This window comes from Danio rerio, chromosome 1, assembly GCF_049306965.1.
Source record: "Danio rerio strain Tuebingen ecotype United States chromosome 1, GRCz12tu, whole genome shotgun sequence".
NCBI classification, from domain to species: domain Eukaryota; kingdom Metazoa; phylum Chordata; class Actinopteri; order Cypriniformes; family Danionidae; genus Danio; species Danio rerio.
Window position 1 is genome coordinate 38,771,254 of NC_133176.1, and position 13,747 is coordinate 38,785,000.

A 13,747-nucleotide genomic window follows, 5' to 3' on the forward strand; every position below is an offset into this window, starting at 1 on the left:
ATGAAACACGTTTTGAAGGCTGAATGGAGGCTCGTACTTCAGCCAACTGCCTCTTTCTTCAGGAGACAATTTTCTTAGGCACACTGCCCGGTTCAAGTATGAGCTGATATTAAGCTTAGTGAGACTGTATCAGAGGATTATTAAATGGACAACATGCAGACAGAAGGCTCTCTTTCAGTTAAGAATCTAACGTTCACCTGTGAGACATGAGGGATTTGGGACATTTTTTTCTGGTGCTGGATAAGGCCACTTTGTCTGAAAGATTATAGAAAATAGTTCCACTTGCAATGGAGACAATGTCCCTCTATTTAAAAAAATATACAGTATATAAAAATTTAGCACACACTGTTCTAAAACAGGGCATCACGGTGGTGCAGTGATTAGCACTGTTACCTTACAGCAAGAAGGTTGCTGGTTTGAGTCCCGGTTCACGCTGTGTTTGCGTGGGTTTACTCTGGGTGCTCCGGTTCCCCCCCACAGTATAAAGACATGCGCTATAGGTGAATTGAATAAGCTAAATTGGCCGTATTGTATGAGTGTGGGTGTTTCCCAGTGTTAGGTTGTGGCTGGAAGGGCATCCGCTGCGTAAAACATATGCTGGATAATTTGGCAGTTCATTCCGCTGTGGCAAACCCTGATTAATAAAGGGACTAAGGCATAAAGAAAGAGAATTAATGTTCTAAAACATTGATTAAAGTTAGCGATTAAAGTAGCTAATTTTACAAGATGTGACATTTAGCAATAAAAACTCTGTAACATATGTCTATAAATATAGTCTCTAAATAAATAATAATTGATTGAAATTTATGGGATTCAAGCTTTTCGTTTTTTAAGTTTTTACTGTAGACCTACTTTAGATATTTCAAATTTCATGTGTAAGCATAACTGTTTGGGATCACAAGAAGTGTCAGTAAATAGTTAATTCATTCATTCATTTTCTTGTCGGCTTAGTCCCTTTATTAATCTGGGGTCGCCACAGCAGAATGAACCGACAATTTATCCAGCACGTTTTTACGCAGCGGATGCCCTTCCAGCCGCAACCCATCTCTGGGAAACATCCACACACACATTCACACACACACTCATACACTACGGACAATTTAGCCTACCCAATTATCCTGTACCGCATGTCTTTGGATTATCTAAAGATCTTTTTTTTTTTAATTATTATTTTTAAAAGGTTTTCGGTTAACCACATTTTGTGGCTCACTGATGCCAAACTATATAGACTATATACAAAGTTTGGGGTCAGTAGGATTTTAAAATGTTTTAAAATAAGCTTATCCTCCTCACAAAAGCATTTATTTTATCAAAAATGCAGTACAAATTGTAAAATTGTGAAATGTTATTGCACTATAGAATGACTCTTTAAAAGTACTTTATCATATAATTATTAATTTATTCCAGAGATTTTAATAATGAAATTTCAGCTTTGTTACTTCAGTCTTCAGTCACATGATCCTTCAGAAATCACTCTAATATTGATTATTATTAATAATAATAATATTATTATTTTTAATGGGAATAAAAGCAAAAATGACTAGAGTAATAATTACAATACATAATTGTACAATACATAAACTAAATACAATACATAATAAATTAACATTTAATAAATAAGTATTTAACATTTTTTACAAGTAATAAATGCCGCCTTGATGGAAATAATAATTTTATTTAAATCATTGAATAATATTAATAACTATAATAAAAAATTGACCCCAAACTTTTGACCAGTATTTCTTTTATGTTGAAATCTAATGACCAGAATTTAGTTTAATGACAGATCCGTTATAAGATCCCCTTTAAAATCACACTGGCTAAATAACGGCATCCGCACAGATGCTTTGATCCACTATCAAATCCCCATCACTGCACTGTTATTTCCGGAGTGAATTTAGCCGTTAGAGTTGACAGCCACCTCGGGCAATTTCCTAAATAGGTTTATTGCTATGTTTGGAAAGCAGGTGCTGTTCAACGGTGACCGTTGGGGCCACCTCCGTTTTCTGACTGTGCACTCTTTCTCACACCATTTCTCAGTGGTTTTCAGATTCCAAGAGAGGGGACTGACAGCTGTATCCTCACTCCCAGCACTTATCCCCTCCCTTGTTCTCCCCTTTTGTCAACTTTTATCTGTGCATGGGAGCAACAACTGAAGCAGACGGCAGGCACTGTCTGGGTGGCCCAAACCCACTGTCCTGGTTCTTTCTGCTTCGTTCTACACTCTAGGGGGATTTGTGTCTACAGTGAACAAACAACACAAAAGTATCTCCCTGTGAAAGTAGAATGTTTTCTCACGAGCGTTTTCTCAGAATTGTTTTGTTTTTTAGTTCACTACAAGTCATGAGAATTGGAGCAGTGCAAAGGCAGTTTTGTGGTGTTACAAACAATTTTTTTAAGAGTTCTTTTGTTAGCTTGAGCATTAGTTAATCCCAGTAGGAATCAGCATCAGTTTGGACTCTCTAAGGAGTGCGTTTTCTTTCATTTATTCATTTTTGTTTCAGCTTAGTCCCTTTATTTACCTGAAGTCGCCACAGCAGAATGAACCGTCAACTTATCCAGCATATGTTCTATGCAGTGGATGCCCTTCCAGCCGCAAACCAGTAGGTAGTGCTGTCGCCTCACAGCAAGAAGGTCGCTAGTTTGAGCCTCGGCTGGGTCAGTTAGCGTTTCTGTGTGGAGTTTGCAAGTTCTCCAATCATTCGCGTGGGTTTCCTCCGGGTGCTCCGGTTTCCCCCACAGTCCAAAGACATGCGGTACAGTTGAATTGGGTAGGCTGAATTGTCTGTAGTGTATGAGTGTGAATGAGTTTGTGTGGATGTTTCCCAGAGATGGGTTGCGGCTGGAAGGGCATCCGGACCCCGGATTAATAAGGGGACTAAGCCGAAAAGAAAATGAATGAATGAATGAACTGTGTGAAAGGGGCTATAGAAATGATCTCTGACTTCACTATACTGTGCAACCTAAAAAGCATGATACTTGACCAATAATAAAAGCTGGAGATGAGCAGGTCTTGCCTGCATACTGTAAATTCTCTTTGTCTACGGATCTTAATTTATGGGCTAGGTTACAAGTTAGGGATGTGCGATTAATCGAGATCACTATCACAATTTGAAACGTTGCGATTAGTTAATAGCAAAAGGCTGCAGTATGAAATACTATTTTATTTCCCCCACACAAAGCAAATGCTTGACTGCCGTCTGTGAGTTACAGTCTTACTAGTCAATTGAGTGAGCGCACTTTCGTGCTGCCCAATCAGAGTTGCTGATTCAATTCAATTAGATATTTTCCCCAAATCGCACAGCGGTAATATAAGTGGAACTTGAAGAATCAGGGACAACACACAATAGTCCAGAAGACCCATTCGGGGAGTGAATTGCTGATTAGGTCTTCAGTATTTTCAAATTCTCTGATTTCACATGTCAAAGATGCTGGTCTAATGTGGACACCATAAAAACCTGTAACAAAATCTATGTGTTTCAAAACAAAAACGCAGTATAAATGGCGCCGAGTGGTGCTAACAAATTTAATGGGTTCAGGCGTCACAGAATGATGTCTGAAGCTCTGGAGGTATTTATGACTGCAATAATACATATAGTAGGAATGCAGAGCTAAGCAATGGTCACACTCTCACTCATTTAACTCACTCCAGCCTTTGATATTGCAGAGGTGAGAAGAATATATTAGGGCCATTCTACAGAATTGGTGCAAATTGCTGTCTCTCATTCAAAATACACTTTTAAAAAAGACATTTCAAATTTCAAAGTGTAAATTTTTAAATAAATACTGCTAGGGCCACTTTAGGTAATCTAAAATCTTTAAATGTATTTTACTAGACCCTAAACCAAGCCTAAGCCTAATCTGAATTCATGTGGTGACTTGAAGTGGTATTCAAATATGGGTCATGTCTTTCTGACCTAAGATTTGGGCATTTCCTCTGCATCTAATAATGACATTTCACAAGCACCAAGCTTGGAAGTCTATGTTAGGCGCCTCATGTAATTCCAGGCATTCCACAGGGGGAATATTTGACAACTGGACACTGGCAGGTACTGTATTTGCCCACGTGACATTTGTGAAAGCCAGGGAACTGATCCCCAAACTGCAGGGTGATGAATTATGGCATAGCATTAGACAAGCCGCATCCCTTATGACACCAGTCGCCTAAGTTGTCTCTGGTCGACAGAGGAAGAAAGATCAACATAAAGTAGTCTTTGGAGGGAGAGGCACCATAGGGTGATCTCAAGGCTCAGATCACAGGAAGAACTCTGCCATCTGTGTGAGATAAGAATAACCCCAAAACCATGCATCACATCCTCTAGCACTCTCACACAAAAATCATAAATCTGAGAGGAGCAATGGGGATCTGACTCCTATTTTATTGTGACTGTGGCAACCACTGGCACCATAGAGCAGTAAATCCTTTTGGTGTTTACATGTCTCTCACAACAGACTATTTTATGATAAACACACAACACAAAACTCTGAGATGACTTCTGAGATTCTGAGCAGTGTTGGAGAAAGTTACTTTTGAAAGTAACTCATTACATTACTGAGTTCATTCATTCATTCATTCATTCATTCATTCATTCATTCATTCATTCATTCGGCTTAGTCTCTATTTCAGAGGTCGCCACAGAAGAATGAACTACCAACTACTCCAGCATATGTTTACACAGTGGATGCCCTTCCAGCTGCAAACCAGTACTAGGAAACACCCATACACACTCATTCACACACACCTACTTATACGCCATGGCCAATTTTGTTTATCCAGTTCACTTATATGTCTTTGGAGCACCCATTTGAACACTGGGAGAACATGCAAACTCCACACAGATATGCCACATGGCCCAGCCGGAACTCGAAACAGCGACCTTCTTGCTGTAAGGTGACAGTGCTAACCACTGAGCCACCGTGCAGCACATACAATATTGAGTTACTCCCAAAAAAGTAACTAGTTGCGTTACTTTAAGTGATGCTTTACATTACTTTAAAGTTACTTTTGCATTACTTGTTGTTACGTATGCTGAGGCTTAATCTCTTTCAGAACTTGCAGGTTTTTCCCTATTTTTTGTTTTAATAGATGAGCTCTACCGTTAACAACAAACTGTATAACCTTTGTTTACATTTCAAAAAGAAAACACATAACAAAAATAATTTAGGATAATGTTGTCTTCTGAAAACTTCTTGACCCCAGAGCTATGCATGTAGTATATACAGATTAATTCAAGTTTAAAGCAATGTGCTTGCTACTTTTGTACTTTTTGTCTTGTTAGTGTAGTAAAATCACTTTCTATCGAGACAATACACTTTTCCTTTTCTTTTTTATTCGTTCAAAATTATGGGAATACTTCCATTGCAGAAATGTAAGGCTCTGCCACATTGGTTTTTGTCTGTTCCCGTGGGGAGCACGTTCACGAGTGCAGGATTCAACATGACTGTGTTAATTAATTAATCGACAGAGCATTAATTTGTGACTATTATTAACCACTATATATATCCATGCACAAATGCACAGTGCATATACACATAGATTAATTTGAGAATAATTCTTCTAACTATATTTTGTTTCTAGTCCACATTCCTTTAATCAACACTTCTTTTAAATAGCTTTTTAAATAGAAAATATGTTTAAAACCCCTTTAATATTTCTAGTTTGTGTTTTTTAAAGCTATTGTTAAACAAGTATGTTTACCTAGCACATTTTTTATATATCTGTGACAATATCTGGCATTTATTTGCCTTTGATGCAACACCTTTAACATGCTACATTCAGAAAATCAATGGGTAGATGCACCCACTTCAGGTTTATATTTTGACATAATTGTGTAATTCTATTCTTATTCCCAGACCATTAAATTTAGTATTATTGATGTTGTGTTCAGGTGTTCATAAAATCTTTTAAATGGAGTGGACAGAGCAGTTTTTTATATGATTGGGAATGGAAAACCAGAAGTGGATCCCCAGTGGAGTGTTTATATAGAACCCCATTTCCACTGAGTGGTATTGTATGGCTCGGTACAGTACAGTTCAGTACGCTTTTATGGCCGCTTCCACTGTCAAATGGTCTGTTTCCACTGAGTGGCACAGTATGGTATACTATTATGGCTGTTTCCACTCTCAAAGGGTACCAAAAAGCTAACTTTTTGAGCTCACAATAATAATAATGTGTGTGATTTTTTAAATGCTTCTGACATCCGATCCTTTTATAAACTAATAAACGTGAGAGTGAACCGCGAAAAAACAAAGGAGAAGAAGAAAAAAAAAAACTTAAGAGCAAATGATTCTTTCAGCAACCTAAAAGATGAACAAACAGCCATGTTTAACTATAAAGGCTGATTTATACTTTTTGCATCAAACACACGCGTATGCTACGGCGTTGACGTATAGCCCTATGCCTTGGCCGTCGGCGTCGCTGACGTGCACCTCTCAAAAAATGTAACTACACATCGCAACGACGCGTAACGCAAGCTCTGTGATTGGTCGGCTTGGTAGCACTGACAAGTCTGGGCGGGACCGAGAGCCGCGTGAATGGTGCGAGCCTGATGGAGCGATTGTTTACAAGTGTGGAGTCCTGTGAAGGAGCTCTGAATGGAAAGTTTTGTTTTGTGTTTACCTCATAGTTAAAGTTGTTGCACATCCGCCGGTTCATGCCTCAAAATGAGCGAGTTTGAGCCACTTGTACATTCAGGAAAAGCAAAACACCAGCGAAGAAACTCGACACAGAGGAACATTTACTCCTCACTGCCAACTAGCATTTCGGAAGTGTTAATGCAGACCAACAGAGACCGCGCACAGAAGTATAAATGCACCGCTACGCGCGCTGCATGCGCCGTGGGTTACGACAGTCACTTGACGCTGAAGTATAAACCAGGCTTTAGCATCACCTTTTGGACTATCATGAACTTAGAATTATGGATTAACTTTTTTAACAAGAGGTTACATGTGGTTTGCACTGACTGTGCTAGAGGTTTACACTGACTGTGGGCTACAGTATATGTTAGGTGTTGTTTTTGAACCCAAATAAGGACTACAGTAAATGTACCAGTACAGCTTTACTTTAGACATTTCCTCAAGCAAGAATGACATTGACTGAAACTTTTTGTTGTACACCACGCCCACCTTTGGTACCCTTTGGCAGTTCAAATGCAAGCCTGATAAAGGTGACCCGTACCGACCCGTACCATACTGTAAAACTCAGTGGAAACAGACCATTAGTAGTTTGTAATCCACTCCAGGCTTTGACCACATCCGCTCAGCAGTCTGAATACACAACTCATCATACCTTTAGACCTACAATTCAAGACATTTATTACAAGGACAGGCAGGAATCCAGCAACAGATCCGCCATAGACTTGTTGCAATTTACAATCCATCATAGCAACGGATAACTTTGATTAGATTTTTTTTGTGTGTGTGTTTAATTGTTGAAAGAACATCCAAATCAAACACTATGATCTTCTCCATTTGAAGGGGAAGCCCTGGGGTTTTTAGTATATCTTGTGATGGCTTTGAGTTTCAGTCAAGCATAGAGGGATCTTTGAAAGGAGATCTGTTAGCAGACGTCCCTGTCTGCAGTAACTTCTACACTTACAGCGGGTCAGTGTAGCTGGAGCCACAGATCTCCGAGGAAATACATTCCACCATCTAACAAATGATCATATAGCATTGGTTTGGATATGAGTTATGTCTCTAATATAAATAGCTTAACTTCTGTTATGACGTTGAAGCTTGTATTTAGCTATGTATTTTGGTGGAGGGAGATTTTTAAAGTTTGAAATATCTTTGAGGAGAACACACTGACTGAAACTAAACTAAATTTGTTTAAAGACTGCATGTTAAGTATCAGTGCAGATGCCTTTAAAGCACTAACCAAACAAATGTTGATATTCCTGTTGTAGTAAATGCCACATTTATCATTGTGTAGATTGTTCTTATAGTGCAGGGGCTGCCTTTAATCAGTAATTTGATTCAAGTCCACGATACAGCAATTAAAAAACTAGAAATTGGCATAGGAGTTTCTAAATAAAAAGTCTATGGTTGGCATTGCTAATGAAATGTAAGAATCGGTGCATCAATACTTTTGATCATCTAACATATAGAAAGAAAGTTTGTAGGAGTTGTGGTAGGGTTTTTTGTTTACTTATTTCAATGACATGCAGCAGGGGTTTTAAAGACAGTGGGCTTACCTTAATACATTTATGAATTTGACTCTCAAAACATACAACCCAATAATGTAAACACTCCTGCAGTAAGCTTCTCAATGCCTAAAGAGGCTGTCACCTTGTTCCTTTCATTTTCATTATTTATAGCCTAAAGTAATTTCAGACATCATACTCTGTCAATTCAAGTTTTAAAATGTACTCACAAATAATAAACTTAAAACTATTGTTGGGTCATTTAATCAAAGTTATGTTTTGGCACAATTTTTTTTTTTTTGTGAAATTAAGATATCACAGTTTTGAGCAAAGTAAAATATCAGTAAATACCAATTGACCAGTCCTACTCCAAGTAGTTACAATTCGTAGCACAAGTTTGTTTTGAGACTATGTCTGAATGGTGTTGTTTTTTTTGTCCATCTTGGCTAGGCCTCTGACAATGTGTATCTTTTCCTGGCTCTTAGAGCAGTGACCATCTCCAGCTGAAATGTTGCCAAAGAGATGAAGTTCCAGCTCTTGTGCATGCTCTGGTTCTTATGCAGTTCAAGGGCCATCATTTAAAATACTAACAAGCATATGTCTGCTCCTTTCTAAATTTACAAGTAATGAATTTATACAGACACATAGTATGATATAGTATATCAATTAGCATGTGAACTACAAAAAATAGCCTTATTCTGTAGGTCCTTTACCATTAGACATATAGTCAAAAAATTAATATATGAAGCACCATAGACAATTTATATTATTCACTAACTTCCAAGGCCCAACTAACTTGTCTAGGCTCATTCAAGTTGAGAGATTGTTAAATCACTGTTTTAATTTTGATATCTGTGAGTCTCAAAATTTCATTTTGTTCACTTAAAATTAAGTCAAATTCTAGCTTTTAACTTCCACAGTATGAAGAATTAACAATAACTGTTTTCTGATTTTTTTTATATTGACTCTGACAAAGAAACACTCTCTAAATTATAAACCACTTTACGAAAGCCCCTTCAGCAAAGTGCATTTAAAAGATCATCTGAAAGCTTTGGAATTCCAACAGCAGCTTTAGTGACACTTGACACTTTTGCATAAAGAGGGGGGTGAGAAAGACATTCTTACCATTGTCTTCCACTGTGAAGTAGAATATGTCACTTGTGGCGTTGGACCCATCGAGAAGGACATAGCAAATCTTCATATCATCAATATCAGCTAATAAGGGTGAAAGAATGCAACTATTAGAATTTTGATACTTTTAAATCTTAACACTGTCAGGTTTTTCCTAATACATTTAGAAAACATAAGAGAAAATAAATTAACTTACCCTGTGAGAAGGACTTGATGCTATCATTTCCCAAAGCAGAATTCATGATAAATCCATGAAGAGGGCTCTCAGTTATAACATATTTAAGCACTTTGTTTGGGCTGTCTCTGTCTGCAGATTTTAGGGCTTTGCTGGTAATCAGAAATCCTAGATGACCAGTATGAAGAACCCGAAGTGTGGGCACTGCTTTGTTTACAAGAATTTGAGGCACCCCATTGTCCACTGTGTTGATATAAATGGTCATCATCTGAGGCTTACGGGTTTCATATACAGTATCAGGGAAAACATAAAATTCATTGTGAGTCCCATCTGTAACTGTGAAGGAGAAACTGTCTTCGTTTGTCTCTGTACCATCATGTTTATAAGTAATAAGGTTTTCATTTAGATCTTGCTTTGTAAATGATGTTATGACTTGTGTTCCATTGAACAGAATCTGACCATGAACTGGCACTTGTGTCACTATAAATCGAAGCAGGTTGTCTGGTGTGTCACGGTCCTCCACTGTCAGTTCAAAGGGTGTGATGAGCTTGGCTTCTCCCTCCCCCAGAACTAGCTTGTTGATTGTTAAAACTGGCTTCTTGTTGTCTACATCTGTAATAGATACACGGAAAGTGCGAAAGACTGGGTTATAACCGTCTGTCACCTCAAATTCAAAGCTGTCCATCTTAACTTCATCATCAGATGTATGGATGTAGTAGATCTTGTTGCCAGCTAGCTGTAGCTGAGTAAAGGTTGAGATGGGCACCCCCGGGAGATCGGTACTTTCAAGGTGGCCCCTGCTAGGAGCACGAGTAATGCTAAAGCTAAGATATTCATCTGGACTGTTGATGTCGGTTGTGCTGAGAAGGTCTGTGGTCAAGGTGACTTTACCTCCTTCTTTGAGAGTCACACCCTTGTTAATAACATCAGGAAAAACCATGTCCATGCTGCCAATATTAATGTAGAAATAGCGATCAATAAGGGGATTGATTCCATCAGTGACATCAAATTTTAGCAGGTCACGCACACCCTCCTGACCTGTGTGAACATACTGAATCAACTGTTTGTCCAGTTCATCTTGAGTAAAATTCATTCCAGTACTAACATTGCCGATGACAACTCCATGCTTGGTAATTCTTTGAAGGTAGCCTTGACCAGGGCCATAGCGGACAATGTAAGTAAGTTCTTTGTCCTCGGAATCCAGATCTGTGGCCTTCAGGACTCTATTGCTAATTACTTTAGTTTCTCCAATTTCTACCTCTAGGCCATCGTTAATGGCCATCCTTGGAGTTTCATCATCTACAGGAATGACAATTATGATGACCTTCTCCTCAACAGTGTGCTTTCCATCAGTGAGTCGAATTTCAAAACTGTCTTCCTTGGTTTCAGAGTCGTCATGCTCATAAACAATATTGGAAGCCTCCTTGATTTGCTCTAGGGTAAATTTCACCACCGGAACTGTCCCAGTGCTCAATTGCTGAACTATGTCTCCATGTTTTGGGTTTTTCAGAATTTCAAAAACTAATTCATCACTTGGGATGTCTGTATCAGCGGCATTCAAAATAGGAGTGTCAATAACCAAGCTCATTCCTTCCATGACAACAAACTCTCGAATGAAAATCTCTGGCTTTTCGTCATTTGCTGGGATGATGACAATTGGGAAAAAGTGCCTTTCTGAAAAGTTAATGCCATCAGAGCAACGAAAGGTGAATCTGTCCTCCACTGGCTCCACACCTTTGTGAATGCTTTGGACGTAATAGATGTGACCTAGACCAATATCGCTAATGGTGAATGCAGTGATGGCAGTCCCTGCTCTGGATTTTTCAGACCCAGGAGCTGGGGAAATGTTCTCCACATAGCCGGATGTGGATTGGATAATTATAGTACACAAGATGTCATCATCATCAGTGTCAGTGTCCTCAGCTTGAATGTGTTCTAATGTGATAACATTTTTTTCACCCTCGACGACTACAAACTGACTCCCCACATTAACAACAGGAGGAATGCTGTCTACAGGCAGAATAGTAACATGGACACGGACTCCTTGAACTTTGTTGCCACCAACAACCCATTCATCTGACATGTCAGATATAGTGAGATTAAAGGAGTCATGCTCTTTGATGGGGCCAATTTCTCCACTAGTGTGAACATAGACAACCACACCATTGATTATGTCTTGCTGGGTGAAGCGCTCAGCAGGAGCTCCGTTCACCATTATTTCTCCTAGCCTAGGAGGCTCCTCAACTATGAAAGTCAGCATGAGGTCATCAGTGTCTTCGTCCTGACCCTGGATAACATTGCTGGTGATTTCTGTTGCACCATTTTCAAGCACATCTATTGATGCACCTAACAGACCAGCTGGTAGCATAATTTTTGGAGTCTCATCATCAACAGGCTTGATGCTGATCTTAACAACAATGGGGACTTGATGAAAGCCATCACTAATGTCCAGCTTAATTACATCGTAAAGAGATTCTTCACCACTGTGTATGTAGGCCATTCGGCTGTTTTCAATGTCCTCCAACACAAATGTTTCTCCATTAGACATGTCAATACCTAAATATTGCAGCTGCCCGAACCTGGGTATCTGAGTCACTATAAATTTTATATTCTCATCTTCAGTGTCCTGGTCAGAGGCATCAAGTTCATTTTTGGTTATTATAAAAGTATTCCTCTCAAGAACAGTGAAACCAGTGTTGGTAATTGCTGGGGGTTTGTTGTCGACAGGCTGTAAAAAGATTGTAAAAAGTCCATCAACGGAATTACTAGCAGTGTCCTCCACACTGAATGAAAACTGAACCACTTTTGGAGTAATACCAAGCTCTTGGTCTGGGGGTTTGTATGCCACTTTGTGGTGGTTGATCTGAGCTTGCGTAAACTCACTAATTATGATATCTGGGCTATCTGTCAGTACAATGGCACCAAGAGGAACAGGGTGGTTTTCATCTGTATCAGTAGGAGGTTTGGTGATGGTATATTTAAGATCCCTGTCATCACAGTCCAGATCTGTGTAACGCAGAAATTTCTTCTTAAAAAATGTCAGCTCATATTCTTTTACTGTCATATGTAGTGTGGTGCCAGGGTAAAGTTCTGGAGGAACATCATCCACTGGATGGATTTTAATGGTGAATACATGCTCTTCTGATTGATTTGGTGGGTCATTGTCATCCTGAACTCTGAAGACAAACTGGTCAGTCACAGTAGTGGTACTGTGAGGTCCTTTGTGACGATAGAACAGTTTCCCATCCAGAATGTCCTGCTGAAACCATTCTGTCACCACCTGTTCAAACATCTCATCTGTTGCACTAAATTTCCACACAGATGGATCTGGAGGAGGCTCCACCTGCTTGATGAGCAGCTCACCAATTGCTGAAAATGGCTCTTCTAATATGAATTTAATTGTTGAATCCTCTGAGTCTATGTCAGTGGCACTCAGGATAAATGGTGAGATTTGCATTACTTCATTCTTAAAAAGCACAATGCCAGTGTTTGCATTTATTATGGGGGGTTCATCATCGGTTGGGGCAATTGTGATGGGAAATAAAAACTCTACTTCATTAATGCCATCAGTCATTCGGAATATAATGTTGTCACTGTAGGTATCACTTCCATCATGCTGGTACACAACAATGCCAGCATCTAAATCAGCTGGTGTGAAAAACTTTCTTTGAGAGCCTAGCACTGATAGCTCTCCATGTTTCAAGCCATCCACAACAGTAATCTTCACATCATCAAGATTGTCTTCATCACTGATCTCTAAATTCTGTGAGCTGGAAAGTGGTCTTGACTGACCCTCAAATAGCAACTGTCCTGTATTTTTGGTTACCACCGGAGCTAAAGTGTTCATTGGCTTCACAACAATCATGAACGCAAAAGGATCAGAAACAGCCCCATCAGTGTCAACAATTTCAAATTCAATCTGGAAAATTCTTTCTATATCTGAATCCTCAGAGGGAGGTTTATAGGCGATCTTCAGGTCTTTAATATCTCTCTGATAAAAAGAAGTGATTGGCTGGTTTTGATCATCTGTGCTGATAATAAAGCCCTGCTGATAACCCAGAGGAGATGTTATATTAAAAATTAATTCATCAGATTTTGATTCAATATCCTCAGCGGCCAGCATATCTGAAGTAATGGCGGTCATCACAAATTGGTCAATCTCCATCATCATCATAGATATAAAGCTAGGCTTTGGTTGTGTATTTTCAGTACCCTCTTTGATTCTAACCATTATCTGAAAATGTTCTTGTTGAATAGTGTTACCGTCATTATCTTGTACCTCTACTAGCATAGGAATGTA

General features: G+C 39.0%; 2 protein-coding genes across 3 annotated transcripts in view; one reads left to right on the plus strand and one right to left on the minus strand.

Annotated features, from left to right (window-relative positions):
- The window catches only part of frem3 (Fras1 related extracellular matrix 3), a 36,580-nt gene that overhangs the window by 22,083 nt on the left and 750 nt on the right, over positions 1-13,747 (minus strand). Inside the window, 2 exon segments of the mRNA NM_001137659.1 lie at positions 9,267-9,356; positions 9,469-13,747. The exon segment at positions 9,469-13,747 is cut by the window's right edge and continues 750 nt beyond it. Coding sequence (NP_001131131.1) covers positions 9,267-9,356; positions 9,469-13,747 — 4,369 coding nt within the window.
- hhip (hedgehog interacting protein) overlaps positions 1-13,747 on the plus strand; it is a 236,297-nt gene that overhangs the window by 17,054 nt on the left and 205,496 nt on the right. The window lies entirely within an intron of this gene.